This window comes from Piliocolobus tephrosceles, chromosome 5 (genome assembly GCF_002776525.5).
Source record: "Piliocolobus tephrosceles isolate RC106 chromosome 5, ASM277652v3, whole genome shotgun sequence".
Classification (NCBI taxonomy): Eukaryota; Metazoa; Chordata; class Mammalia; order Primates; family Cercopithecidae; genus Piliocolobus; species Piliocolobus tephrosceles.
In genome coordinates this window covers 135,129,186-135,142,308 of record NC_045438.1, presented here as the reverse complement: position 1 = coordinate 135,142,308, position 13,123 = coordinate 135,129,186, and the positions used below count along the sequence as shown (strand labels likewise).

General features: G+C 55.9%; 1 protein-coding gene across 1 annotated transcript in view; it reads left to right on the top strand.

Moving 5' to 3' along the window:
• The window catches only part of ITPR3 (inositol 1,4,5-trisphosphate receptor type 3), a 77,693-nt gene that overhangs the window by 34,990 nt on the left and 29,580 nt on the right, over positions 1-13,123 (top strand). The window contains exons 4-16 of the mRNA XM_031935659.1: positions 1,325-1,446; positions 3,470-3,556; positions 4,199-4,357; positions 4,550-4,648; positions 4,995-5,078; positions 8,063-8,209; positions 8,446-8,541; positions 9,035-9,085; positions 9,269-9,411; positions 10,401-10,500; positions 10,585-10,745; positions 11,379-11,520; positions 12,685-12,846. Of these exons, the coding sequence (XP_031791519.1) occupies positions 1,325-1,446; positions 3,470-3,556; positions 4,199-4,357; positions 4,550-4,648; positions 4,995-5,078; positions 8,063-8,209; positions 8,446-8,541; positions 9,035-9,085; positions 9,269-9,411; positions 10,401-10,500; positions 10,585-10,745; positions 11,379-11,520; positions 12,685-12,846 (1,553 nt within the window). The remainder of the gene's footprint in view (positions 1-1,324; positions 1,447-3,469; positions 3,557-4,198; positions 4,358-4,549; positions 4,649-4,994; positions 5,079-8,062; positions 8,210-8,445; positions 8,542-9,034; positions 9,086-9,268; positions 9,412-10,400; positions 10,501-10,584; positions 10,746-11,378; positions 11,521-12,684; positions 12,847-13,123) is intronic.

Genomic DNA, 13,123 nt, shown 5'->3' with positions numbered 1-13,123 from the left:
CCTTTCCAGGAAGTTCTGTCTTCCTTCATCTTTGGTTCACTCGGTTTCTACTCTCAATAGTCTCATGGGACTTTTGCCTCCTTATGAACTGGACGGAAAATCCAGTTTTTCTTTGATCCCTGGGACTGGATGACCAGCTTTGACCAGAGAAAAGACAGCTTTTTTAGAGGGACCAGGAAAGAACCTGAAGAAGGGGTTTTGTTTCTGGGACCCTCCAGTGGCTCTCTCCTCTCCAGTCCCCCAGCATAACCATCTCCCTTCTGTTCCACACTGTTGGAGCATTGTGCAATCAGGGACTCACACAGCTACAGCATGAGAGGGATCTCAGGGCCACTGAGTCCTGCTCCGTGCCCAGGCTGTGGATCCCTCCTGTGATGGGGAGCTCACTGCTTCCCAGGGCAGCCCAGGCTATTGTCACGCAGGCCCAGTCACCCACACTAGCCCCTCCTCAGCACCCAGAATCCTCCCTCCCCTCCTACCAAGCTTTCGAACAGGCTTTTCCAACTCCTGCCTCCTTTGGATAAGCAGAAAAATTGGACACCCTTCCTGCAGCTTAGGCTTACGGGAATAACAGTTGTTTTATCTACTTGCCAAAATAAAAATTGTACTAGAGAACGTGTTTCTGGAATTTGGATTTGCTTTGTCTTAGGTCAGATTCCTAGAAGCAGAGCCTAAGATGGGTGAATTATTGAGGAAGTTCTCAGGAGGACACAGTGAAGGAGCCTCTTCCTCTCTGTATAGGCAAGGGAAGAAGCTGAGCAAGGGTGTGGTTTCAGGGGAAGATGCGCCTCAGCCTGACCCCACGGGGAGCTCGGGACTGTGAGCTGCTCCTCAGACTGTCCCCTCCAGAGGCTGGGCTGTTCTGTGCCTGTGTCAGTTACTGGATAGGGGCTGCCCCTGGGGAGAGGGGTATGCCATTTCCCAGGCATCTGTGGGCAAGATGGTTTCCATCGGCCAAGGCAGTTAGCTAAAGGAGGATGCAGATGTGAGCTGTTAGCTGCCAACACTCACAGAAGCTGGGCAGAGACATGGCATAAGGGTGAGGCCCCAGCAGCCTCTGGTACATCTCCCAGGGGAAGAGGGCACCCCACCAAGTGAGATGCACTGCTCTCAAACCCGCCTCTGAGCCTCCCCATTCTACTCAGCGTATTCCGGGATGCTCCAAATTCTATGAGGTTCTTCCAACTGCTTCCTGTCTGCCTGCAGCGGGCAACGGGAATGGGGAAAGGTTGGGAGAGCAGAGCTGCAGGCTGGGGTTTTCTCCAGGGAGGGCCCTGAGCCCCCGATGAACCATTCCCCTCACCCCCCACCTGCCCCACCACAGACTGCCTCTTCAAGGTGTGCCCCATGAACCGCTACTCGGCCCAGAAGCAGTACTGGAAGGCCAAGCAGACCAAGCAGGACAAGGAGAAGATCGCTGATGTGGTGTTGCTGCAGAAGCTGCAGGTATGTGTGTGCGTGCGGGCATGCATCTGTGCACATGTACCAGGAACCTGGGTACACAAACGGCGGCGCTGCTTGTCGGAGCCAGTAGGGGCTCTGTGGCTGAGCTGAGTGGTTTCTGAAACTCGCATGGGTGTGACAGTTCACACCTGTAATTCCAGCACTTTGGGAGGCAGAGGCAGGAGGATTGCTTGAGGCCAGGAGTTTGAGAGCAGCTTGGACAACACAGCAAGACCCTATCTCTACAAAAAATTTATAAACAATAAAAATTAAAAAATGAATTCCAATATGCAAGAGATTGGTGTGAATTGCTGTGAAGGAGTGGATGTAGGGGGAGCAGAGTCCCTTCCCAGTGACTCACCAGTCTGTATAACTCTGTTGTGTCAGTGGGAAGAAAGTGTCCCTTCTTCCAGGCTGGCACAGCCCTATGCCAGGTTGCATGGCTCAGAGAGTGGAATGCCAACACCACAGAGCAGTGAACAACCTGTACAGCTGTCCATGGAGTTCCCAGTGGCTTGTGGACACAGTGGCTCTGGGGAACCCAATTTGGGAGCCCTGGATCTAGTCTTAATCTCTCCCCTTGTTTTATAGAGTTGGAGCCTGGGGCCCTTAGATGGGACTGGTCTGTCCATGGTCATCCTGTGAGTCTGCAGTACAGCCTAGATGGCCCCCAGGTCTCTGACTCACCCTGGCTTCCTCAGACACATGGATTGTGCCATGATGCTGGGATGTGGTGGTCGCTTATGAGCCCCTTGTAGGCAGTGGCTCAGTTCACATCCTGGGCAGATCTCCGGGTCCCAGCCCCATTCCCCAAACCACAAAGAGAGTGGGAGTCTTGGGTTGTGGTCAAGAACTTTGCAGCCTGGGCCCTGGGCCCTGTTGCCCCACCCCTTGTCATACAAACCTTGCTTCCCTCTGTCCCCTTCCCCTAAGCCCCCCATGCCCAGAGGAGGTGGGTCTAGAATGGGGACATTGGGCTACGCCCTATAGCTGTGAACGGGGCTGGAGAGAGGGAGCTGCAGGGGGACTGCCTGAGCTCTGGTATTAATACCCCAGCTCTCTTCCTGGGGTGAGGGCTGCCACAGGCTTGCTTCCCGCTGCTGGCAGGTAGAGGCTGAGCTGGGGATCTGGCCTGGCGGGAGGGCATTCACCTATGCAGAGCCACATAATCAGAACCACAAGCAGTCACACAGCTACATGCTGTTGCTTTGTGGAAAGTCACATGGTCCATGGCAAGGCTCTCCAGCTGCCACCTTCGCTTTGGTCTCAGTAAAGGACTGAGGAGGAAGAAAGGGCAGAGACCACTGCTCTCAGAGAGTGCCAGTCTGATGGAGGGGGCAGGGCTCCTGCCCTCCAGGAACCCCTAATCTGGTAGAGGAGACAAGGCAGCTATCCTTAGGCAGCTTCCAGTCTAACGGGACAGAAGAACCTAAAAAGCTGTCTCTAATGGGATGTAGACCAAATCCTCAAGGCCACCAGCATTGGATCCATCAGAGTGGGATGTGACCAGTCAGGGAGGGCTGCCTGGAGGCAGTGGGCTGAATGCATACAGTTTTGGGAGGGAAGGTTGCAGAGAAGTGGGGGTGGTGGTGGGAGCCAGGAAATGGCACCAAGCAGCCCCTGCCAGGGTTTGGACTGGGTGGGAAGGGGTCCCGTGTCTGGGGCTTCGGGAGTCTGGTGAGATATGGGTAGGTGGTGAGATACAGCTTTAGGTTCCTAGGGGTGTAAGGCGATTGTCGGGGATGCTCAAGGTGCTGTTGGCATGCCCTCTCCAGGGGAGGTGGCTGGGGAGGGGTAGCGATTTGGCTTCCTGGGCTGTGTGTGCTGTGAGACCTCAGGCTGCCTTCCGCACTCGGAGTGCAGCACTCTGGGTGCAGCACCAAGAGCTGGGGCAGGGGTCCAAAGGGTCCTGGAGTCCAAGGTGATTGTGTGTGTGTGTGTTTGTGTGCATGTGTGGGGCTGGGGCATGTCTCCCTCTAGAAGCAGCTTCTGAGCCCACCCTTCACTTCTGTGTGTGTCTGCCCAGCACGCGGCCCAGATGGAGCAGAAGCAAAACGACACGGAGAATAAGAAGGTGCACGGGGATGTCGTGAAGTATGGCAGTGTGATCCAGGTGAGGCTGGCCCACCTCTCTCCCACCTGTCCCTCTCCCTGCCTAACAGGCTGGGCTGGTGCCAGGTGAGGGCTGCCAGCAGGCATTGCCCTCTGTGCATGTGTGTCCCTGGGTGAATGATGGCCCTGGGGCCACCTGTGTGGCTGTGTGTCTGACTGTGTGTGTGTCTGTTGCTGTGTGGCCTCAGTAGTGGTGCCATGGGTGTGTTTATAGCATGGTGACCATCAGCATGGAGTCTGGAGCCATGTTGTCTGGATTCAAATCTTGGCTCTGCTACTCCTAATGGTGTAACTTGGGCAAGTTACTTAACTTTCCCCGGTGCCTTGGTTTCCCCATCTGTGAAATCAGGCAGTAATAGTGCTTCCCTCTTGGATCATTGTAGGTTACTTGAGCTAATCTATGTAAAGTATTTAGAACAGCTTCTTTCTTGTGATTACCAGGGTGTCCATGGGGGTGTGCCTGTTGTGTGCATGTTTGTGTGTGATTGTGGCTGTGGGTGTTGGCCTGTGTGTTTGTGACAGGTGTCTGACACTGTGTGTGCAGCCAGGGTGTGACCAAGGGTCTAGGGCATCCCCCCATATCCCTTCCCTGGTGGCCGCCCCTTGGGGCCCGGTGACCTTTCCGCACCCACCTGACCCCCAGCTCCTGCACATGAAGAGCAACAAGTACTTGACGGTGAACAAGCGGCTTCCGGCCTTGCTGGAGAAGAACGCCATGCGGGTGACCCTGGATGCCACAGGCAACGAGGGTTCCTGGCTCTTCATCCAGCCCTTCTGGAAGCTGCGGAGCAATGGGGACAACGTGAGGGCAGGGCTGGGCTTGGAGGGGCCTGGTGGAACTCCAGAGGGGTTTCTGTAGGGACTTTGGTGTGGGGACTGGATAAGGTCATGCCCATTTCTTAGAAGGGCAGACTGAGACCCGAGGGAGGCCTGGAGGTGTGGCGACAGGAGGGCCCTGCTCTTCCCACCTAACCTGTCCCGCCTGTCTGCTCAGGTGGTCGTGGGGGACAAGGTGATCCTGAATCCTGTCAACGCTGGGCAGCCTCTGCATGCCAGCAATTACGAACTCAGCGATAATGCCGGCTGCAAGGAGGTGAGGAGGTCGGGGGTCAGCCAGGCAGTGCAGGGACGTCCACACATCCCTGGTGGTGGAGACACCCCGCTCACCGCCATAATCTCTGCCTCCAGCCCCATCTGGCCCGCTGGACAGGCTGGGCCTCATGGCTCCTGCATCCGTTTCCCAACGCTGCCCTCATTCTCCACCCCACAGGCTGGTGGCCCCAAGGTAGCCGGGCTGCGGTCTGGGGACCCTGGCTGGGAGAAGACACCCTGTCCTTGTGCTATAATGGTGGCTGGGCTGCTGCTTCCTTTCAGCCCTGCTCTGGGCCCTCAGTGGCTGGGATCTGCCTGGCAACACAGGTCTCATCACCCTTCCCCAGGTCAACTCTGTGAACTGCAACACCAGCTGGAAGATCAACCTGTTTATGCAGTTCCGGGACCACCTGGAGGAGGTGTTGAAAGGGGTAAGGACTGGGAACCCCTGCCTTGCCCAGCTGGCCACCCAGCCCTCCCCAGCAGGGTCCTCTTCCTGCCTTCTCCACTCGCCAGGCCTCAGGCCCTTACCCTCTCCCCAGCTTTGCACCCCCCAGCCTCCCTCCACCTCCACAGGGCCCCACCCACATGGCCCTACCAGGACTGCCACTTCTCTCGTCTCTGGCCACAGCCCCCTTCTCCTTCCTCCCTGGGTCCTGCCTGGTCTCTGTTTTCTCTCTTGTTTAAAGGGGTGTCAGTGGGCTGGGGGTCTCCATCCCCCCGCCCAGAGCCTTTGAGCACCATCCTCTCCCCGACTCCTGCTGCCTGGATCCACGCCAGGCCCCCTGCCCCTTGCCCTGTGCCCTCGTCGGCGAGGGAGGGAGGCTGCCCTGTCTGCTGAGTTAGGGGTCACCGCCTGTCTCCTTCCTGGTCTCAAACATGCTGGTGTGAGCTCTGGGAGAGAAGGGGGGCCTGGGAAATACTGCAGTGAAGACTTCGGGAGGATCCAGGACTGAGGGCAGAGGGAGCTGTCTGGGGCCACCGGAGAGACCATTCGAGAAAACCTGAACACGAGATGTGGGCGAGAGGAGAGTTCGGATGTCTCTTGGGTGGGGCTGCAGGGGATGGAACCAGCAGACGGGGTGCAGACACTCTTGAGGGAGGGCAGATTTGTAGAGTGTGAGGCTGTCCATCTAGGGGAGCAGGCAGGAACATCCAGCTGTGAAACCTGTCAGAGGGACAGGTGACAGGCCCGAGAGCAGCCACCTAAGGAGGCTGCGTGTTCATGCACCTCCCTGCTCAGAAGCCTGCAGTGGCTCCCTTTGCCCTCCTCCCCTCGCTGAGCCGCTCTGTTAGACTCCCCTGCCCTGCTCAGGCTGCCTCAGTACCCCACCCTCCTCATCCTTCTTACCTCCTGGGCTGCTTCCCTTCCACCCATGCCCTGCCCCAATGCCTTCTCCCTCCCTCCCTCCCTTAAGTCTACACGTCGTCCACACATTAATCAAGGTCCAGCCATGCACTACCCCTCCCAGAAGCCTTCCCTAAAGTTCCAGCCCTGAATCTGTGCAGCACTTAGGAAATGAAGCATCTTGGCCGGGTGGGGTGGCTCACGCCTGTAATCCCAGCACTTTGGGAGGCCGAGGCTGGTGGATCACTTGAGATCAGGAACTCAAGACCAGTCTGGCCAACATGGAGAAAGTCCTTCTCTACTAAAAATACAAAAATTAGCCGGGCGTGGCGGTGGGCACCTGTAATCCCAGCTACTCGGGAGGCTGGGGCAGGAGAATCACTTGAGCCTGAGAGGTGGAGGTTGCAGTGAGCCAGGATTGCACCACACTGCGCTCCAACCTGGGCGACAGAGCGAGCCTCCATCTCAAAAAAACAAACAAGCAAACAAACAAATAAATAAAATGAAGCATCACTTGGGCCTCACTCTATGGTCTACATAAGATTATTTCTGGGGAATCCGCCATGGCTCCATGGTTCCAAGGCAGCTCAGAAGCAAGGCTTTCTGGTGCTAAGTCCACTGCTTTTTTGCCCCTGCCCTGCACTTCTGGGGCACAGAAGTCACTGGGTTCTGCCATAGTAACTGACCAATCTGGGTATCGTCATTCATTCATGCATTCTTGCATTCACTGCTGCATTCACTCTGCAGGTATTCACTGAATGCTTTGTGTCTAGTGTGTGTTCAGTGGAGGGAAGACAGAAAATGCCTTTAGTGATGATAGCAAGAGTGGCAGCCATGCATTGTGTGCCTGTTGGGCGGCAGGGTCTTAGCAGGAGGAAGGTAATGGAATGATGAAGGTGTAGGCCCTGGAACTGGGCCACAGATTCATGTCCCATTTGCCATTAGTTGCATGACCCTCGGCAGGATACTTACCTTCTTTATGCCTGAGTTTCTCCACCCATAAAATGGGGCTAATGATGTATTCATCCGGAGAGTTGGTGTGAGGATCGAGTGAGAAAGCTTACAAGTGCTTGCACAGTGGCTGGCACGTGGTCAGTGTGCAGTGTGACTTCATCATGCATATTATAATCCTCACAATTTCTGCAAGGAGGTCATAGTATTCCCATTTTACAGAAGAGGCAACTGAGGCTCAGACATGTTAAGGAACTTATCTGAGGTCACACAACTTTTAAGAGCAGAGACAGGCTGGGCACTTGGCTCACGCCTGTAATCCCAGCACTTTGGGAGGCTGAGGCGGGTGAATTGCCTGAGCTCAGGAGTTCGAGACCAGCCTGGGCAACATGGTGAAACTCCGTCTCTACTAAAAATAAAAAAATTAGCCGGGCGTGGTGGCACGCACCTGTGGTCCCAGCTATACAGGAGGCTGAGGCATGAGAATCGCTTGAACCCAGGAGGCGAAGGTTGCAGTGAGCTGAGATCGTGCCATGTACTCCAGCCTGGACTGCCTCCCTCCCTATCTGTACCTCTAGACACCCTGCCTAACCTCTAAGAGCAGAGACAGGATCCAAACGTGGTATCTGTGTCCAAAGCCATGGACATGCCCTCCATGCTGCCCCTATCCAACAGGGGAGCAAAAGAAATGGGCACCACCTACCAATGTTTAGGCAGAAGGGACCCTGAGAGAGGGGCAGTCATGGCCCTGGGAAGACTGAGGGGGTGAGGTCCCCCTCCTTCATGGAGGGGGTGACTGGAGATGGGCCGTTAGAGGTTAGGCAGGGTGTCTAGAGGTACAGATAGGGAGGGAGGCAGTCCAGGGTGGGTTTGAACATGGGAAGGCCTGGGAGAGCTCTGGATTTGGGGTCTGGGATGTGGGCTGAGGGCAGAGTGCCTGGGCTCTGGCTGTTCTCTAGGGGGGCTCAGCTTGCAGCCCCCTCTCTGTGTGCCGGCTCTGGAAGAGGGGCCCTGCCAGCAGCCACCCCTGTCTGAGGCAAGTAGGGCTGGGCCTTGGGTGGGTCCTTGAGCCTGGAGGGGCCGCAGCCATCCTGAGCCACACCCCGCTACCTGCAGGGAGACGTGGTGCGGTTGTTCCATGCGGAGCAGGAGAAGTTCCTGACCTGTGACGAGTACAAGGGCAAGCTGCAGGTGTTCCTGAGAACCACACTGCGCCAGTCGGCCACCTCGGCCACCAGCTCCAATGCTCTCTGGGAGGTGGAGGTCAGAAGAGCCCTGCTTCTGGCACCCCGGACTTAGCCCTGGATGCCACCTCTCCCTCTTCCCCACCATCCGGGAGGGGGGGATATTGACCCCTGCCTCCCTCTGAGCGCCTCCAGAGTCAAAAGGCCAGGGAGGGTCCAGAACCCACCTACCCAGAGATCTCCAGGCCTCCCCGGGGTCTGACTCCCCATGCCTGGCCAGTCTCTCCTTCCTGCCTCACACCTGCGTGCCCCCAGGTGGTCCACCATGACCCCTGCCGTGGAGGAGCTGGGCACTGGAATGGCCTGTACCGCTTCAAGCACCTGGCCACAGGCAACTACCTGGCTGCTGAGGTGAGTGGGAGCAGAGGGCATCCTGGGGCTCATGTTGTGTGCATGTACACGTGGGTGTGTGGGAGCGTGTGTGCACATACCTGAATATGTGGCACATGTGCCTATGGACCCTGACTTGTTTACACTCATGCATTTATCCAATATTATCAAATAAAGGCATGACTGTAAAGAAGCCTAATAAATATCACTGTGTTCCTACTATGTGCCAGGCACTATTCTAGGCACTGGGGATACAGAGTGAGCAAAATTTCCCTTCTGTCTGTAATGCACACATTTGTGTGTGTTGGGGCATTGGTGTGTATGTGTGTTCATTTGTGGTTCTATGGAGAGGGGCCGTGAAGGGCTCCTCTGGAATGATATGGGCACCCCTGGGAGGGTGGAGGCTGCCTGCCCAAACCCAGGGCCCTATGTAGGTGACTATGTTTTGCAGTGGGGTCGTGTGGGTATAGTTTGGTGTCCAGTAGCTCCCCTGCATCTTGTATCTCTTGTCCAGGAGAACCCCAGTTACAAAGGTGATGCCTCGGATCCCAAGGCAACAGGAATGGTGAGGAGCAAAGCAGGTCTCCAGTGAGGCCATGGGCCTGCCCTGGGGGTAGGCGGGGGCAGGGGAGGCCGTGAAACCCTGGGAGGTGGGCTGGAGGGAGATGGCCCCTCAGATGGGATCCCAGGTGCTTCGGGGGCTTGAGAGGTGGTAGGGCTTTCTACCTGATTTGGGGTCCTCATCCAGGGGGCCCAGGGCCGTGCAGGCCGCAGGAATGCTGGGGAGAAGATCAAGTATCGCCTGGTGGCCGTGCCTCATGGCAACGACATTGCCTCTCTCTTTGAGCTGGACCCCACCACCTTGCAGAAAACCGACTCTTTCGTGCCCCGGTGGGTATGCGCCATGTGCCTGGGGGTTGGCTGGTGGTGCCCAGGCTGGGCCCTCCCGTCTCTGGGACTCTCTGGATTCCTCACTCCTCCGCCCTCCTGAGGTCTTTTGGCCCCTGGGGTCTCTGCAGTTCCCATCCCTCTGGGGATCCAGCTCTGAGGTCTGTTGGCGGCTGACCACCACTGCATGCCTGCCACGTGCTCAGCGCCTGCCCCAGTTGGTCTGGGTGCTGAAGCACAGGCTGCATGGCAGTTTGTCTAGGACACAGCAGCACGGGGAACCCAAACACTGGATGGGGAGGCCAGACTCTCTGGCCTTTGAGGTCCCGCCAACCCTGAGATTCTAGGACAGAACATCAAGAAACTTCTCAAGTGTCAATCCAGGCTTTGGTGTGTCCTAAGCTGTGTGACCTCAGGCTGCTACTCACTCTGCCTCCATCAATTTAGTGGGAACATCAAGGTTCCCTATTGACAGGGCTAATGGGAGAGTTAATTGAGTCACGACATAGGCCCACAGCCCCTTCCCTGAAACTCTTGGAGGCAGATGGATTTGGTATTCATATTGTTTTTCATTTTAGAAAGGTAAACTTGTATTTTGTAATCATATACATTGAGTATTTCTGTGTAATGCATGTGTTTCTATGAAATGTGTGCGTCTTGAAATTCAATGGGATAAATAGTTAAATAGCCTCATTTGTCCAAATGAATTTTGGTCCCAAGTGTACAAACAAGTTTTGGTTTTGGAAGCGTGGACAAGGCTGCCTGTGTTAGTGCGGTGGTCAGGAAGGGGCCTGGGTGCAGGGCTCGCTCTGGCTGTTCTTCTCTGCCTTCAGCTTCCTCATCTGGAGGGGCACCAGTGGCCCCTGTCCCACAGCTGTTGAGGGTGCGGAGCAGGGTGGAAGCTGTGGCAGTGTTGGGGAGGTAGGCCGGCAGGCAGCAGGACGCACTCCATGGTGCACTCCCCGAGTCCTTGCCCTCCCACCCGCCTGCAGGAACTCATACGTCCGGCTGCGGCACCTCTGCACCAACACGTGGATCCAGAGCACCAATGTGCCCATTGACATCGAGGAGGAGCGGCCCATCCGGCTCATGGTATGGGTCCCTAGGGGTGGGGGTGGGGCTGGGGCCAGGGCCGGAGCCTGTTCCCAGGTGCCCTGCTGACCCTTGTCCCTGCAGCTGGGCACCTGCCCCACTAAGGAAGACAAGGAGGCCTTTGCCATCGTGTCGGTGCCTGTGTCCGAGATCCGAGACCTGGACTTTGCCAATGATGCCAGCTCCATGCTGGCCAGCGCCGTGGAGAAACTCAATGAGGGCTTCATCAGCCAGAATGACCGCAGGTGGGCTGCAGTGGCACAGAGGTTTTCTGAGTGATCTTGCCCTCCCAGGGCCTGCATTTCCTGAAGAAAGGAGTCATGAAGCAGAAGCCAGGCAAAGTAGGGAGAGAGTGGGGGACTGGCCCTTGTGGGGCCCTGGCCTGGGACCCTGGAGTTGGGTGCCTCACAGCTCAAGTACTCCCAGAACTAACCCTATGATGGAGCTGGTTACTGTGTTGAGCCTGGTCTCAAGGCCACTTAGCCCTGCTTTACTGATGACGGGGCTGAGGCTCAGAGAGGTTACGAGACTTGCCCAGGGTCACACAGTTAGTAAGTGGCAGAGTCAGGACGCAAATGCAGTCCCCTTCACACCAGACTCCCCGCCTTGTGCCCTGTACTTCCTTTCCAGGTTGGGATATTCTGAGATTCTGTGTCTTGGGGCCACTTTGAAATCCAGGCTGGGTGGGGCTGGGGGTGTTTGGAGAGTATTTCAGGGGAAAGCCGGGGAGAGGAGTTGTAGACTGAGGATGGGTTTTGTGCTTTGGGGGCCGCTGAGTGAACTCAGGAAAGCCATGTTTTGGGAGGGACTGGCTCCCCACGAGGGGCACCTGCTGGGTGGGCATCTCACACTCATCATCCCCGGGTACCCTCACCCAGGTTTGTCATCCAGCTGCTGGAAGACCTGGTGTTCTTTGTCAGTGATGTCCCCAACAATGGGCAGAATGTCCTAGACATCATGGTCACCAAGCCCAACCGGGAACGGCAGAAGCTGATGAGGGAGCAGAACATCCTCAAACAGGTGCGTGTGTACTCAGGAGGGGACGCGGAGGGGCCGGGTGCCGGGAGAGGGATGCCTTGAACTGCAGGCTCATCCCCCACTTTAACAAAAACCAGTATATATGGGGCACGACCACGTGCCAGGCACTTCCCTAAGTACCCCACGTGTGTTGACGAATTTGATCCTCACTGCCTGGAGAAGGCACCGTGATTCTTACCCTGTTTTACTGGTGAGGAAGCTGAAACACAGGCCAGAGTCGCTTGGCCCAGGGTTCACAGCTAGGAAGCGGCAGACAGGATTTGAGCTCAGGATGTCGGGTCTAGAGCTGTGCTTCAAAAAAATGTTTAACAATTTTTTTATTATGAGAATCGTCACATATTGAGAAAGTATTGGAAGAATAGTACAGGGAACAAGGTGCCTCACCATTTTGCTGCCTTGGCTTTATGTAGCTCTATTCCCGCATCCATCTTTCCGTCCACACATTTCAAAATAGGCAGCATTTTACACCCAAAAGTTTCAGCAGGCATCCCTATTACAATAGGGACATTGCCTAATTTACCATAGTACATGCTCACACCTAAGAAAATCACAACAATACCAAGTCCATATCACATTTCTCTAATGTTCCCAGAATGTCTTTGTAAAGCTTGTTTTTTTTTTTTTTTTTCAAATGAGGATCCAGTTAAGGTTTTTTCATTCCATTCTGTTGCTCTGTCACTTTGGTCTCTGTTTCAGAACAATTTTTCACCTCTCCACCCAGCCCCAACCTTTAAAACATTTTTTGTAATTATGTAACATTTTACTTTGACAAGGCAGGCCTGTGTCTCACCTCTTAAGCTCTGGCCACAGCGGCCCGGCCTGCCTTTTCTCTTAGCCTGAGAGCCTGAGCTGCCAAGACCCTCTGCTCTTCCCCCAGGCCCCAGATCTGAGCTGGGATTAGAATCTGCATCAGGGAGGGATGGGCTGGGGTCAGCTTCGGGATTCCAACAAGAAGTAGGGAGAGCTGGGGCTGGAATTGGGGCTGAGGATGGCTGGTCTGGGGTTGCAGTCCAGCTTAGAATCAGCTTGAAGCTGATGTCTGGGCTGGCTTTAGGGCAGAGTCAGGGCTCAGGGATGACTCCTGGGATGACTTTAGGGTGCAGATGGGTGTTGGGCAATCAGTCCTCACCCTCTGTGTTCCCCCAGATCTTTGGCATTCTGAAGGCCCCGTTCCGTGAGAAGGGGGGTGAAGGTCCCCTGGTGCGGCTGGAGGAGCTGTCAGACCAGAAGAACGCCCCCTATCAGCACATGTTCCGTCTGTGCTACCGCGTGCTACGGCATTCCCAGGAGGACTACCGCAAGAACCAGGTGTGCCACTGCCCCGCTGGCCCACTCGCTGGCTACGCGTTCCTTCCTCAGCAAGTGATTTCCTCAGGAGTATGTGCTGTGCCAGGCACTGTTTTGGGGTCTGGGGTCCGGTAGGGCACCAGACAGCAGGGCTGAGTTCATGGGAATGGGACCTGGCCCACTGCTCACAAGGGCCTTGCACTGGGTTAGATTCTGTGCTGAGCAAGGGTCCTGCTCTTTCATTATGCACTGGGCCCTACAAGTTATGTAGCCAGTCCTTCCACACAAACAAGGTCCA